The 16,424-nt window shown below is 47.5% G+C and overlaps 1 protein-coding gene across 2 annotated transcripts in view; it reads left to right on the top strand.

Moving 5' to 3' along the window:
- The first annotated feature begins 606 nt into the window (after positions 1-606).
- The window catches only part of ACTR5 (actin related protein 5), a 38,708-nt gene continuing 22,890 nt past the window's right edge, over positions 607-16,424 (top strand). For both annotated transcript variants that reach the window (XM_057312527.1, XM_026503497.4), the window contains exons 1-5: positions 607-1,027; positions 2,426-2,655; positions 4,572-4,741; positions 9,333-9,550; positions 10,271-10,453. In XM_057312527.1, coding sequence (XP_057168510.1) covers positions 629-1,027; positions 2,426-2,655; positions 4,572-4,741; positions 9,333-9,550; positions 10,271-10,453 — 1,200 coding nt within the window. In that variant the 5' untranslated portion in view covers positions 607-628. The remainder of the gene's footprint in view (positions 1,028-2,425; positions 2,656-4,571; positions 4,742-9,332; positions 9,551-10,270; positions 10,454-16,424) is intronic.

Here is a 16,424-nt window from a genome sequence, read left to right as displayed (position 1 = left end):
AAATATTACACACAGAAAAGTGCACAAATCGTAAGTGGATAGTGTGATGAATTTTCACAACGTTAAAGTCCGTAGCAAGCGCTGGTCAAGAAATTGAACACTGTCAATACCCCAGAGTTTTGAGTTTCCCCGACAATCAGGCTAAGGGCGTCAAAACCCTGTGGAGGAGGAGCCAAGGGCGGTTGAGGGTGAGCTACCCGGAAAACGGGGTGTGGCTAGGCGAAAAGGCGGGCCCAGAATAGTTTAGCGCCCAGTTCTGAAGGCCAGGAAGGGGCGGGGCCTGGTGGTGTTACAAGACGGGGCGGGGCTTACTGGCCGGCGTCCCGGCTAGAGCGAAGGGGCGTGGCCAGACCGGATGGTGGGCCGAGGTAAAGCAAAGGCGGGACTTCGAGGCCAGGATGGGCGGGGCCTAGCGATCTCAAAGGCGGCTTGGGTCCCTAGGGGCGAATCACGCGAAAAGGCTGGCCGGGCATAGCGAGGGGAGGAGGCTGGGGATTGGGGGCGGGGCTCTCATCACTCACGGGGCGGAGTCTCGTGCCGTCGATGCGGGTGCTACGGTGGGGGCGGGGCTTAGCGTCCTCTGGGCGGGCGCTGCGGCGAGAGGCGGGCACAGCGTGCGCGCTCCAAGATGGCGGCGGCCGGTGCTGCCGGGCCGGTGGCGAACGTCTTCCCATTTCGCGATGCCCGCGCCGCGCCAGACCCAGTGCTGGAGGCCGGCCCGGTGGCACACGGGCCACTGCCGGTGCCACTCGTGCTGGACAACGGGTCGTTCCAGGCCCGCGCCGGCTGGGCATGCCCCGGGCCGGATCCGGGCCCCGAGCCGCGCCTGCAGTTCCGCGCTGTGTGCGCCCGCGGGCGTGGCGGGGCTCGGGGCGCGGCGGGCCCGCAGGTGGGCAACGCGCTGGGCAGCCTGGAGCCGCTGCGCTGGATGCTGCGCTCACCCTTCGACCGCAACGTACCGGTCAACTTGGAGCTGCAGGAGCTGCTGCTGGACTACAGCTTCCAGCACCTGGGTGTCTCCTCACAGGTGAAGCGGGGGGGGGAGGTGGGTTGGGCTTGAGGGGAGGGGTGAGGTCGCGGCTCCACTCTCGGTGAGGACGTAGTCACTACGATAGCTTTCATTGTCATTTAGTCATTCATTTAGGCAGTCGAGTAAATCTTAAGCGCTCAACATGTGTAAGCCCTGGGCTAGGCTCTTGGGAGTACAGGAGTGAACAAAACAACGGTTCTTCTCTCTTGCAGCGTACATTCGGGCATAGGTGCTCGGTTGTTGTTTTTTTTTTAAGGTTTTATTTATTTACTTGACAGAGAGAGAGAGAGACAGCCAGCGAGAGAGGGAACACAAGCAGGGGGAGTGGGAGAGGAAGAAGCAGACTCCCAGCGGAGGAGCCTGATGTGGGGCTCGATCCCAGACCGCCGGGATCAAGCCCTGAGCTGAAGGCAGACGCTTAACGACTGAGCCACCCAGGCGCTCGTTTTTTTTTTTTTAATCAAATTCATTTATTAACTAATCTGTATTGAGCACCTACTCTGTATCAGGCACTTTTCTAGGCGTTTGGAATACATCCATGAATGTAACACAAAATTTCCTGTGCTGTGGAGCACAGGAAGGGAAAGACATTCTAGTATGAAAAGGCAGACAATAAACGATAGAATTAAGTTGTAGATTCTAAGGCATGGTAGGAGGAGAGGAGAGGATTACATTTTTTCAGATGGTCAGGGTAGGACTCAGGGAGAAGGTGATGTCCTAGCAGGGATTGATGGAGGTGATTGTGGGAGTAAGCCATGTGAATGTCTGAGCAAATAGTATTCCAAACAGAGGGAACAGCCTGTGAAAAGGCCCTGGGGCAGGAGTGTGCCCTAATGCTGAGAGCAGCCAGAGTGAGAGGAGAGTAGTAAGTGGAGGAGGAAATCACATTTGCCTTTACTTAAGTGAAATGAGGAGCCACGGCAGGGTGTTGAGCAGAGGCGGGCCATGACTTCTGTTCCAAAAGGATCACTATAGCTGCTATATGAAGAATGGACTGGCATGGGTCATAGGGTAGACCAGGAGACCAGTTAGGACGCTATTGCAATAACCTAAGTGAGAGGTGGTGGTGACTTAGGTGAAGGAGGTCAGGGGAGGGGGATGTGTTAGAAGCAGTTGGATTCTGGAGGTAAATTGAAGATCGAGCCAACATGATTTGCTGACAGTTTGGTTGGGGCTTGACTTAATAACCTTAAATTGACCCTACTTTCATATTTTCTAAGACAGTCTCCAGTAAAGACAAGAAGAGTGTTTTACAGTTGCTTCTGGTCAGGTTTTTGATTGGAGACCAAAAGCAAATTCAGTCTTTACAGTAGGACTTTGGTTTCTTTTATGCTTTAAAAAAAGTATTCTTTTGTTCTCCCTCTCTCATCTGTTCTCCCTTTTCTTTCAAAGTAGGGCTGTGTCGATCATCCTATAGTTTTGACAGAAGCTGTGTGCAACCCACTGTATTCTCGACAAATGATGTCTGAGCTGCTCTTTGAGTGCTATGGGATTCCTAAGGTTGCCTATGGAGTAGACAGCCTCTTCAGCTTCTACCACAATAAGCCAAAGAACTTGACTTCCAGTGGGCTCATCATTTCCTCTGGATACCAATGTACACATATTTTACCCATCTTAGAAGGGAGGTGAGTAGCACTGGCAGCGTTTGAGTGCTGTTTTGAGAAGCATTCGGGAAACATTTTTTGGGTGCCCGCTTGAAAGAAGAAGTGGAAAGAACAAGTATTAAACTGTGAACTAGCCTCTGGGCTTGGCGCTGACATACTTCACTATGTGACTTCGGTGAAGTTAATTCCCCTTCCATCCTTTGTGACCTCCTGGAGGGAGTTGCAGTAGACGGTCTTCGAGGTCCAAATCTATAATTCTAGAATTTTACTATTTTGATTTATGGCAAGATAGCTAACAGAGTACCAGCAGGTAGTAGATGCTCCATAAAAATGTTTTGAATCAATTACCTGAATAATGTAAATGGTCTACGAGGTTATTTTTTTATTTAAAGCTCCTTCATCATGATTGTTTAGACCATTTTTTTTGTTTTTAGGTACAGTGCCTGGCACATAATATAGATACTTATTAAGTATTTCCAAGTTGGATAAAAGGTGAGGGTAGTTTCTGTCATTTTTAAACCTGGTTTTGTTTTGTTTTAGATTTTATTTGTTTGTCAGAGATAGAGCACAAGCAGGGGAAGTGGGAGAGGGAGAAGCAGGCTCCCCACTGAGCAGGAAGCCTGACTCGGGGGTTCCATCCCAGGATTCTGGGATCATGACCCCAGCTGAAGGCAGACACTTAACTGACTGAGCCGCCCAGGCGCCCCTAAATGTGTTTTCATTTTATAGTTGGACTTTTTGTCTGAGAAGAGACTAGGCCAGCATCATGCTCTCCTGAGAAGGTTTCTTACTGCATAAAGAGGGTGTGTAAGTAGGGAGCCGAGCCCTGGCTTTGGAGTTGAATGCCTGGGTTCGCAGCCCTGCCGAGGGTGAGGTTATTTGCGCACTTCACGTAGTTTCTTAACATGTAAAATTGGGAAAAAACTGTTTTTGGGGGGCTACCCTGAGGATGAAATGAGATAATGTAGATGATGGCACTTTGTGAATTATAAAAGAGTCTGAATGCTTAAGTCAAATGTTGAATTTATTGAGACATAAAGTGGTCATTTCTCTTGAAGTTTCTACAAAAATTTATGAAGATAATACTTCTTTTACACATTACCAAACACTCCTGATATATGGAATTTTCTATTTTATGTAAACAGAATATGTGGAAATTAAAAATAACATTAAGTGATTTTTATAGCATATTGAGAGAAAACTATTTTACCTGAAGCTAAGAAATGTTCGCAGTGGAGCCTGTCGTGCTCTGTGCTGACATCTGCTGGTGAGGCGTGATATAGCAACAACATTTCAGTATGCAGCAAATTCCCAGTGCTCTGCTCCTCTTAATTCCTCACATTAAGAAAAGCGTTATTCTGGTTCTCTTCCCCTTCGCATCATGTGAAAGGAACCTGGTCCTTTTAGGATTGCACTAAGCCAGTATGCGTGTGCTTACTTAATGTGTATGCATCAGGAGAAGGGGAGTGTCTAGGGGAGGGGTTCAGCCTGTGCTGCACTTAGCTGGGAAGCTTGTTAAGATGTGTATTCCTAGGCCTACCCCAAAGCAAATGAGTCCTGAGAATTGGCATGTTTAACATTTCCCCCACCTAATTCTACAAGGACCACAGTTTGAAAAATGCCTGACAAGTGACTTAAGGGTCTGAATTCAGAGTGCACGGTCTTCCCATTGAACCTTCTTTCCTTCTGAGACTCTTGCTGGATGTTAGATGCCCTGTGTCTGGGTGTGGACTAGGACTTCCTGCATTGTGTAAGAGGCTGAATCAAGGGAGCTTTAGAGTCCCTTCCTCTGTAAAGTTTTCTGTTCCCTCAGCAGGTCCGTTTCTTCTTTGTTCATCTGGATTGTTATCCTTCCCCCAAACTCCCAGCAAAGTGTTCCCTGTTCTTTCTTCCATGTTGCCAAAATGTCAGTGCTGTTTTCCATTCCTCGATTGTAGGTTAGATGCTAAAAACTGCAAACGCATCAATCTGGGAGGCAGCCAAGCAGCTGGCTACCTCCAGCGCCTCCTGCAGCTGAAGTACCCCGGGCACCTGGCAGCCATCACTCTCAGCCGCATGGAGGAGATCCTGCACGAGCACAGCTATGTTGCTGAAGATTACGTGGAAGGTAACAAAGAGGGCATTTGCCTGCGGCTTGTAGATACTGTACATCGAGGGTGTTCCTAAAACTGTTCCCAGGATGACTCTTCCGCTTTTTAGTATCCCCTCTTCCTTCTCTTTTTTACTTAAACTATTCAATAAACTGATAACTTATGTACGTGGGTTCTTTTTCAAAAGGGTTTTGGCTATTTTACTTCCTTTGCCTTTCCATATAGATGTTAGGATTAGCTTGTTCATATATACAAAAATGTTCTGTTGGAATTTTGATTGGAAGTATCTGAAATCTGGATTAGATTGGATATGAAACAACATTTTAAATAAAAATTCAAATACAATATTAAATCAAGATATAGTATTAAATCTGTGCCGGGGAGAAGTGACATATGAACGTGTAGGAGGTCTTTCCCTTTACCTAGGTCTTTACTGCTTGCTTTCGGCAGCATTTTGTAGTTTTCAACATACCAATCGTGTACAGGTTCTGTTAGATTTATGCCTAAGTCTTTCTTTGCTTGTTTCATTTCAGCTTCTACTTGCTCATTGTTAATGTATAGAAATGCAGTTAATTTTTATGTGTTGACCTTACATCCTGTGACTTTGCTAAATTTATTTTAGTTTTTTTGTAGATTCCTTGGGAATTTCTGTGTAGACGTGTCATCTGTGAATAGGGACAGTTTTATTTGTTCCTTTCCAATCTGTTTGCCTTTTTTTCTTTATCTTGCCTTATTGTACTGGCTGGGACTTCCAGTACAGTGTTGAATAGGAATGGTGATAGTGGGCATCCTTGTCTCGTGCCCAGTTCCTCTTTTTGGGGTGGTGGGGGGATGTAGTTTTTCACTATTAAGTGTCTGATGTTAGTGTGAAGTTTTTTGCAGATGTCCTTTATCAAGCCGAGGAAATGCCCTTCTGTTCCTAGTTTTACTGAGCATTTTTATCCTGAATGGATTTTGAATTTTGTGGAATGTGTTTTCTACACCAGTGATACGATCCTGGTGTTTCTGCCTTGGACTAGTCATATGGGAGATTATAGTGGTTGCTTTTGGGTATTGAACTAGCCTTGATTAGGTGGGGTGATAGACCCACTTTTTCAGGTATATTATTCTTTTTATATGTTGCTTTGAGTTGATAATATTTTATGGAGTTTTATGTCTATTTTCACGAGGGATGTTGATCTATAGTTTTCTTACATGGTCTTTGTCTGGTCTTGGTATCATGGTGATACTGGTCTTGTTAAATTAGCTGGAAAGTGTTCCGTCCTTTTTTTTTTTTTTTTATTAATTTGTTGGGGAAGGGGGCAGAGGGAGAGGGAGAGAGAGTCTTAAGGAGGCTCTGTGCTCAGCTTTTGAGCCTGATGTGGGACTCCATCTCTGAAATCATGACCTGAGCCGAAACCAAGAGTCGGATGCTTAACCGACTGCGCCGCCCAGGCACCCCCCTTTCTATTTTCTGGAAAAGAGTATGCAGATAATTAGTATATTTTTTCTTTAAATGTTTGATAGAATTCTCCAGTGGAACCGTTTGAGCCTGGGGATTTCTTTTTCTGAAGACTTTTAACTGTGGATTCAATTTAATAGACTGGGACTGTTTAGGTAATCTCAGTGATGTCTTATTATTTCCTTCCTTCTACTTGCTTTAGGTTTAGTTTGCTCTCTTTTTTCTAAATTCTTAAGGTGGAAGTTCAGATTATTATGAGACCATTCTTTTTAATGTAAGCATTTAATGCTGCAAATTTCCTCTTCAGCATTGCTTTATCTACAGTATACAGATTTCGATATATTTTCATTTTTATTGAGTTCAGATATTTTCTAATTTCCCTCAAGATTTCTTTTTGTGAACCATTGATTATTTAGAAATGTGTTGTTTTATTGGGACTACATCAAAATTAAAAGGCTTCTGCACAGTGAAGGAAACCATCAACAAAACTAAAAGACAACCTATGGAATGGGAGAAGATACTTGCAAATGACACATCCAGTGAAGGGTTAATATCCAAAATATATAAAGAACTGATACAACTTAACACCCAAAAAACAAATAATCCAATTAAAAAATGGGCAGAAGGCATGAACAAGCATTTCTCCAGAGAAGACATACAGATGGTCAAGAGACACGTGAAAAGATGCTCAGCATCGCTCGCCATCAAGGAAATGCAAATCAAAACCACAAGGAGATACCATCTGACACCACTCAGAATGGCTAAAATCAAAAACAGAAGAAACAAGTGTTGGCTGGGATGTGGAGAAAAAGGAACCCTCTTATACTGTTGGTGGGAATGCAAACTAGTGCAGCCACTCTGGAAAACAGTATGGACGCTCCTCAAAAAGTTAAAAGTAGAACCACCAATGATTCAGTAATCACACTACTGGGTATTTACCCCAAGAATACAAAACACTGATTCAAAGGGGTATATGTATCCTATGTTTATAGCAGCATTATTTACAATAGCCAAGATAGGGAAGCAGCCCAGTGTCCACTGATAGATGAATGGACAGAGAAGATGTGAGATATATATGTGTATATACATACACACACACCCCCCTCGATGGAATGTTATCAGCCATAAAAATGAATGAAATGTCATTTGCAACAACATGCGATGAGCTGGAGTATTATGCTAAGTTAAATAAGTCAGAGAAAGACAAATCATATGATTTCACTCATATGTAGAGTTTAAGAAACAAATGAACAAGGAAAAAAAAAAGAGCGAGGCAAACCAAGAAACAGACTCTTACTTATCAAGAGCAAACAATGGTTACCAGAGAGCAGGAAGGTGGGGGGATGGGTGAAATAGGTGATGGGGATCAAGGAGTGCACTTGTGATGAGCACCAGCTGACGTATGGAATTGTTGAATTATTATAATGCACGCCTGAAACTAACGCTATATGTTAACTCTACTGGAATTAAAACCTTAATTTAAAAAAATTAAACCTTCAGGTTTTAAGGGTTAAATCCAACTTGATATTTTAATAAATCGTTGATGTGGAAAGCTGAAAGTTAAAAAAAGAAGGGAAGGTGTTGTCTTATAGTCAAGTATTTGGAAATTCTCTTGTACTTCTGTGACTTATTTCTAGTTTAATTTCACTATGTCAAAAAACTGTGTGTGGTATCAGTGGAGCTTGTGAAGCTTTGTTTTATGACCCAGGCATGGTCTCCTTTGGCAAATGTTGCATTTATACTTGAAAAGAACATGGACTGTGCTGTTGGCTGGAGTATTCTATGATGTTTAGGTTCACTGGTTGATGGTGGTGCTCACCTCTTCTGTGTCCCTGTTCCTTTTCCAGGCTCTAGCTCTGTTGATTTTATTAAGAGTTTTGAAGTCTCAAGGGATGATTGTAAATTTTTAATTTTTCTCCTTTCATTTCTGTCAGTTTTTGCTTTTAAGTATCTAAAGTGCTTTTGTTAGGTATGTATTTAGGATTCTTATGTTATCTTGACGAATTGACCTTTTATCATTATACAGTATCCCTTTTTATCCCTTGCAATTTTCTTGGCTTTGATGTCTATTGGGACATTAATATTTCTTTTGCTGAGTGCTTGCATGGAATGGTCTTTCCTTCCTTTTAATCTACTTATAGCATTATATTCAAAGTGAGTTTCTTAATAGTTGGGTTTTTTTTTTAATTCACTGTGTTTCTAACTAGTCTGGTAAGATGATTTAAAATTAATTATTCATATGTTGGATTTAGTTCTACCATTTTATTATTTGTCGTCTGTTATTCTCTTTGTCCCTGTTTCTCCTGCCTTCTTCTGGGTTATTTGAATATTTAAAAATTTTGTTTTGGTGTTGGTATTTTAATTTATCTATTGTGTTTTTATTTTATTTTATTTTTTTAGAGATTTTATTTATTTGTCAGAGAGAGTGAGTGCGTGTGCGCACGCACAAGCACGAGCAGGGGCAGCGGCAGGCAGAGAGAGAGCCAGGCTCCTTGCCGTGCAATAACCGGATGCCGGGCTCCATCCCAGGGCCCTGGGACCGTGACCTGAGCCGAAGGCAGACGCTTAACGGACTGAGCCACCCAGGCATCCCTATCTATTGTGTTTTTACTCTGTCTTTCTATGTAGTTTTTTAGTGGTTGCCCTGAGGTTATAGTTGACAGACTTTTTGCAGTGTTTTTAGAATCTGTTTTACTACTTCAAGAGGAATGTGGCAATGTTAGCACCCCAGAGGCTCCTTTCTCCTTCCTCCTTTATGCTGGGTTGTCTTATGTATCAGACGTACATGTGTTGGAAACCCGGTGGACATTGCGATGGTTTTTTACTTTGAATTGTCAACTGTATTTTAGAGAACTCAGGAGGAGGTTAGTCCATCACGTTGAACGAGGTTTTCATCTTTTCTTTTTCTCTTCCTTCATTCCTGACGTTCCACGTTTCCTTCTGCTATCACGTCCGTCTGGCGAAGTTTACATAGCAATTCTTTGAGAACAGATCTGTGGGCATCACGTCCAGGTGGTACAGCTGCATTTGGTCTGCTGGGTGGAGTTAGAGATTGGGTGGATCGTGCTTTCTCCATCTTACCTGGATCTGGAACCCTGGTAGTGACTTTTTAATGTCTGTGCTGATAGTGTTTCCATTTTCTAACTTGCAAAATTATTTCCCCAAAGAACTGCAGAAATGGCGGTGCCCTGATTATTACGAAAACAACGTCCACAAGATGCAGCTCCCGTTTTCCAGCAAGCTCCTCGGCAGCACTCTGAGCTCGGAGGAGAAGCAGGAAAGGCGGCAGCAGCAGCTGCGGCGCCTGCAGGAGCTCAACGCCCGCCGGCGGGAGGAGAAGCTGCAGCTGGACCAGGAGCGGCTGGACAGACTGCTGTACGTGCAGGTATGTGCACATCCCGGTGGGGGCTCCAGCCTTTGCACAAGGCAGTCCCAGAAAGGCTTCTTCCTACATCTTCTTCCTCGGCCCGGAAGTGCAGTGACCGTCTGAGTCCCCCTTGGGGTCCAGAAGGAGCCGGGGGTGCTCAGGGTGGGGCTCCTCAGCACAGAGGACCCGTACCGTGTACAGAGCAGCAGGTGTCTCTGAGAGAGCTGTGGACTTTGGCTTCTCGGACTTACTTTGGCCTATCATCTGCTTTGTTTTATAACTTTTTAATTGAAGTGTAGCACACGTGCTACAAAGTGCACAGATCTCAAGTGTGTAACTCGATGGATTTTCATAACGTGAAACACCCCACGTGTCTGCCATCCAGAGCACTCCCAGCTCCCAGAAACCTCCTGCATATCCCCTGTTAGCCAGCAACCTTCCCACGTCTCCCCACTCAAAAGGTAACGACGTTTCTGACACCTGTCACCATAGATTAGTTTTGCCTACTCAGGTGGTGCTGGGACTGTGATACGATGCAGCCTAGAGACAGCCGGGGAGGAGGGCGGCGTGTGAACCGCGGGTGGGAGGTGAGATTTTGTGGAGGGGCAGGCTAGGGGAGTGCTGGGAGCCCCCTCCTGCTGTCGTTTTTCCGTGTGGCTTCCAAGCTACTTCTCTTTCCTTCCTGTTTATGTCTGTGCTGTCATCTTCGAAGATGACTTGTGACTACTCGGGTTTCAGGAACTTCTAGAGGATGGCCAGATGGATCAGTTTCACAAAGCTCTGGTGGAGCTGAACATGGACTCCCCGGAAGAGCTGCAGTCCTACATCCAGAAGCTCAGCTCGGCCGTGGAGCAGGCGAAGCAGAAAATCCTCCAAGCAGAAGTCACCCTCGAGGTGGACGTGGTGGACAGCAAGCCAGAGGTGCCAAGGGCCTTGGGAGCGGGGTCCCGCAGGGTCCTTCAGCCTGAGGGTGGGCGGGGTGTCTGGAGAAGGCTGACATCAAAGAGACTTGACCACAGTTGGGAAAGCAGCATGGTGAGTGCCGTCCACGGGGACAGGCGCGGGGCAAAGATGGCCCTGACTTTGTGCTGACCCAAGGGCTTTGACCTGTAGACCTCTGGCCCCCCTGGGAGGGGGAACTGTGTGTAGAGTAGAAAGAGCATTCACAGACCAGCCGTGTGGTGCCCTCTTAAATCCAGACATTCTCCTTCGATGGTTATTTGCAGTCACGTGCTCCCTTCTACTCTTTTCTGATATTTTCTTAAATAAATTGTGCTTGTTGTTTCACTTACTTCCTTTCCATCTTGATGTTCCCTAAGGACAGGCATCATGCTTCATAACAGTTGATGGATTTTTTACAGTAGCTAGTAGACATGCTTAATAAAATAGCCATGTGTTGATTTAAGATCAGCCTTTTATCACTAGAAGTAACTCTTTGAATAAGCTCTTTGGTGTTCTCTGCCCTGTTACTAAGTGGTGATGTGGTGTAAAGGCAGGTGGCAGGGCTGAGTTAGGGCCCTAGGTGGCACACACCCTCACACTGGGCGCTGCACGCCCGTACTCATGAGTTGGCTCGCTGGCTTTAGAAAGGAAGAAAGAGTTAATAATATGGCATTGTTCCTGAATCTGTCCGCTCTGGAGTTCTAAGACGAAGGACTTGTTCCTTGCCTTGTGACCCTTCTAGGCCAGGATTAACCAGTCTAGCTTGGTGGCTTTTTGTTTTTCAATCAACTTTCTGTAAATTCTAAAACATGTACTTTTAGAAAAACAGTCCCATGGGAAAATCCAGTTTGGTGCCGGGCACGGTGCGGCTGCTTGCCACTGACTACAGATGTGTCTTTGGCTCGGCAGAAGCCTGTTCTTGCTCCGGCTCTCCGCTGGAGGCTCCCTCACACGCCTGCTGTGCTCAGCCCCATCTCCAGCTCTCCCACAGCTGGGACTCCTGCGGCCAGCGGCCGGCCAGGGCATGCGTCAGACAGACCCCCAGTCAGGCTTCCTGGACATGGCTTCTGGGATGGCTGAGGTGGGGGCGAGGGGCCGTGACTGCTGTCTTACTCTGGTGTGGCATCCCAGGTCAGCCTCGCAGAGCCGGTGTGCCTGTCCTCGCTCGCCTCCCCCAGTTTCCCAGTTGTGCTTCGGATCTCAGCTGGATACTGGGATCCAGACCCGTGTTGCCTTTGTTATTTATTCACCCGTGTTCAGTTTTCATCGTGCTTAATGCGCCAGTAGGACATCAGCATCTTTATACCAGAGATGTGCCGCTAAGCCACGGGCAGGCGGGCAGGCGAGGGATTTCAGATTTAAAAAGAAAAGCCCAAACGACTGTAAAATGTGATTCCTGAGCAACTGAGGAGCTAGTTTTTCCTTCTCTTTGTTCGTTTTTCTGCATGTGTTACAGGCTGTGATTCAGCCATGCTTTCATACATTTAGCAGGTACTTATTAAGTCCCTACTCGTTCTGTGCCCTGCGGATACGTATTCAAATCTTTCTGGGCTGGGGGAGGTTTTGAAATGTTGGGCTTCCAGTAGTTTCTCTGTGTACACTGAATTTGATGAGTTGGTCTGTCCCCAAGATGTTGAGGGTCAGTCAGTATTTATTGAGGGTGATTGTTAGTCATTAGGGTCAGTTATGGTAACTTTCGTGGGATAAATGTGACCCCAGCAGTGGCCGGCTAGTTCTACCTGTCAAACGGTATATATAGTGTTTTCTAACAATGTAATTCATTTAGCGTGGAGGGGATGGGTTTATGTGGATCAAAGTTCACATTGAAATGCCATCCAGGCAGTAAGGGCTAAATTGGATTAATCCAGCAAAATTTTAAACTCACAGTGTTTTCTAAAAATCCATTTTTTTCCCAATAGACCAGGCCATCCTGGCCCTTGCTATTCTGCAGGTACTGTGACGAGGATGTTGTAAAGGAGTAGGCTTTGTCAGCACTCTAAGAAGTAGTTAGACTAGAGGATGTTGGCCTTCCGTCACTGTAAGCACAGCAGTGGTTGGTGGGGGGAGCAGTTTTAGAGCACTGTCGCTTGTTGGAGAACACAGTGAGGTTGACGTAGAAAGTTCTCTTGCCTGATTAGCCAAGATCAGAGCTGGCCTCCACCTGTTCTTTTTTTTTATTTGTTTATTTGAGAGAGAGAGAACAAGCAAGGGAGTGGCAGAGGCAGAAGCAGGAGAAGCAGACTCCCCACGGAGCAGGGAGCCCAGTGTGGGGTTCGATCCCAGGACCCCAGGACCATGACCTGAGTTGAAGGCAGACGCTTCACTGACTGAGCCAGCCAGGCGCCCCTGGCCTCTGCTTGTTCTTACGCCGCTCAATCAGTATCGTTCCAGGGAACCGTGCTGCATCTTCTCGGATGTGCTTCGGCAAGCTGTCATTCCGTTCAGTTCCAACAGGATGCCTGTTTGTGTTCCTGAGTGCCACACAGTGCACGTGCGGACTCTGGCGAACCGTAGAGAGAGAGAAGCCAGCCGTGGTCAAGGAGTCTGTTCTCTGTGGGATCTCTGTAGCCCGTTGTCTGCTTTGAAATTAGTAGCTTTGTTTCTCTGTGAATCATACGAATTAGGATAAGTAAAATATCTTTTTATTATTTTTAGTGAAGCTTAGACATCATCTTCTCAGTGGCATGCTTCTGAATACAGCTCGGTGGAGGTGGATGCTGACGTTTCTGCTATAGCTGAGGAAGCCTTTTGAAACTCGAACATTTTACAGTCCTCCAGTCCAGGGAAATTGAAGGGTATATCCCAGGGCTCACCACTCAGCGGTAGGCATGGTACGCTGGGGACTCGCGATGCAGATTAAGGCACATTTCGTGCACTCCTTGGTGCCTAAAAAAATAAGGCTATCGAATCACACTTAGCTGACTGTAATGAAGCTTACCTGGGGTGATGGTCGATGTGTGTGGGAACTGAGATGAAGCTTTGAGAAAGGATTAGAATATGTGAGCCGGGCCCTGGAAGATGGTATGATTTCAGTAGGTAGCAAGTGAGGAGGGAAGGACGTTATGGATTGAGAGGTTTGGTGCAAAGTAGCACGCGTGCAGGGAGCCCGGCAGGTCGGGTGTGCAGTGTGGGAGATGGAGCGGGGGGTGGGAGGCAGGGGGCCAGCCTACAGAGGGCTTTGTCAGGCAGCCTGGGTGTTACCCTTCAGAGACAACCTTCAGAGGATGTCCAGCAAGGAAGTAATCCAAGGAGACCTGATGTTAGGAAAAGAACTGGTGGCGGTTAGGATGAGGGGTTTAGGGAGAGGTGAGGCTGGGGGTGGGAAGGCAGAGTATAAATGTGTCACTGCAATCCAGCAGAGAGCTGACGGAGGGGGTGGGAGAGTAGCTATGGGGATGGGGGTGGAGGAGACACTTCAGAGGTAGCGTCCAAGGATTTGGGTGCCACTTAGGGGCAGTGGTGACAGGAGTGGTGGTGGCTGTTAATAGAATGTGGGACATGTGCCAGACCCTGTGCTGAGCACATCTGCAAGTGTCATCCTGATGAATTTTCACAATTCTCTAAGTACTGTTGTATTTCCATGGGACAGATAAGGAAGCTGTGACTTCGGGGAGTGAAGGAACTTGCCCGAGGCTGCGTGCGCAGCTAGGGGTAGCGCAGCTGAGGTTCAGACCCAAGCGACCCGATCGCGGATGCACGGTGGTCCCACTGAGGCTCCACAGAGGCGCTCCTGAAAGGCCGTGTCTGGAGGTAGTGCCTTTGGTTTGAGCCCCTTATCTTCAAAGTCTCTGTGGGACTTCAGGTGGGATTTGCCAAGACCCAGCCATGGAAAGAGCTAGAATCGCATGGGGAGTGAGAAGAATGCCTGGGGAAGGCCGCTGCTTAGGGGTCTAGGGGCCGAGGAAAAGCCAGGGGAAGAGCCGAGAAAGAGCAGAGATGAGAGGGCAGCAGGGTCAATGGGAGTGTTGTAAGAGCAGGGGTGGTGGGTTCAGCCTCGGATGGGCGATGGCATGGGAGCATGGAAGGATGGGAGGTTAGGTGGAGAGGGGGATGCGGGAGAAATAGAAGGACCTGAGATGAGCTGCTGAGAACTGCCAGTGGTGACTAGGAGGCGGGCAGAGGAGAAGTGCTGGGAGGGGTTGCAGACACCTGCTCTGGGGAATGCACAGGGGAGCTGAAGAGGACTGCAGGCCCACCAGCAGCAGCTGGGGCTTTCTCCACTCTTGCCCACAAGAAGCGTATTTCACTTACCTGTTGCCATGTAGAAAAACACTGTAGACTTAGTGGCATGATCATTGTGTTGTGCTCATGAATTTGACGGGTCAGGAATTCAGACAGAGCGTAGCAGGGATTTCTGCTCTGTGATGCCTGGGGCCTTAGCTGGGGAGACTTGGACATCTGGAAACTGGGAGCCCTGGAGGGTTTTTCAGTTTGCTGACATCTGAGCTGGGATGACTCGAAGGCCATGCTTAGCGAGATGGTGGACCTGAGCACCCACACGTGGCCTGTCCATGTGCAATTGGCTTCCAGGAGGGAGCTCTGCAAGGGAGAGTAGCCAGACAGCCGATGTTTCAAGAGGTCAAGGTAAAGGGAGCTGTGTGGCCTTGTATGACGTCACATTGGAAGTCACATGACAGCGCTTACACCATACTCTATTGGTTGGAGACTCACAGGTCCCTGCTAAGATTCAAGGGGAGGAAATAAACCCCACCTCTTTATGGGGGAGTGTCAAAGTCCCCTTGAGGAAGAGCATGTTGGATGAAAGATATCATTGTGACTGTTTTTGAAAAATACATTCTACCCCAGAACAGAAGTGGAAAGAGCATTGGGCGGGACCCTTTAGGATCTGAGAGTGGCTGGTGGAGCAGCAGAGCAGGTAGAGGAGGGGTGGAGGGTGGCAGCCGTGATTGGGCTGCAGGGTGGGTAGAGGAGGGTCATCACTGGGAGGTCAGAGAGGTCAGGAGAGTGGATGAGCGAGTTGGAGGTGTGGGGAGTAGAGCAGAAGGTGGGAAAGAACTCCATGGAGTCCAAGGCTTGCGTTTACTCGTTATTATTTGGGGGAAGGACCCACAGGTTTCGTCTGTAGTTATTTTAAATACACAGGTGACATTGTGTGCCTCCGGCCTGGTATTGTAACAATTATCTAAGGGGCCAAAATGAGTGCCTAGGTAGAGGAAGGAAGAAGTGTTCAGTTCTCACCCCACCGCTGCCCTAGGGGTGCGCCCTGCTTACAGAGGAGGAAGTGGGCTCAGACTGTGCCATTGGGACCTTAAAGACATCTTGGTTGCCTTTCAGAGCTGGACTGATGTGACCCTAAAGCCTCGCCTCTTTCTGTAACACTGCACTGCTCCTGGTTGCTTGTCGTCCTGGGCGACGCCACCAAATGAGAGAATTTGCACGATCTGTTTCTGATCCTCTGTTGGGACCCCTGAGTTTAGTGCCAAGCCAGAACAGGCACGGGCACTCCCGGGGTTGGGGCTTCTTTCTGGGAGATGAGAATCTTTCTGATAGGAGACCGCAGACCTCCAGGGAAGCATTCCTTCCCACACGCTCTGTGGCCCCTGTTGGGGCCCCTGCTGTCATTTCGCTCAGCTGGCCTTGCTGCCGCTTATAAATCTTTTGTGTCTTCTTGTTCACCGTGACCTCAGGGAGCTCTTTTCCGCGTTTGCAGAGCCCGTTGTCTTGCTGCACTCAGACTCACGACGTGCAAGAATTTCAGCTCGAGGCAGCGCAAAGACTTTGGAGCTAAGCCATCTGTCTTGGGCCAAGTTTCCACCACTTACTAGTGTGACGTGATCTTGGGCAAGTCTTGATCCCCTGTTGAGCCCGTTTCCTCCCCCATGAAGTGCAGTAGTCATCCCTGCAGGGAGGACTGTGAAGTCGCGGGTTGCGGGCTCCTGAGTCAGAGTCAGTGTTCACATGGCTCTCGCCTCCTTCCCTGAGAGCAAGC

The sequence above is a fragment of the Ursus arctos genome, unplaced genomic scaffold, assembly GCF_023065955.2.
Source record: "Ursus arctos isolate Adak ecotype North America unplaced genomic scaffold, UrsArc2.0 scaffold_16, whole genome shotgun sequence".
NCBI lineage: Eukaryota > Metazoa > Chordata > Mammalia > Carnivora > Ursidae > Ursus > Ursus arctos.
The sequence above is the reverse complement of the archived record's forward strand: the minus strand, read 5'-3'. Positions and strand labels throughout refer to the sequence as shown.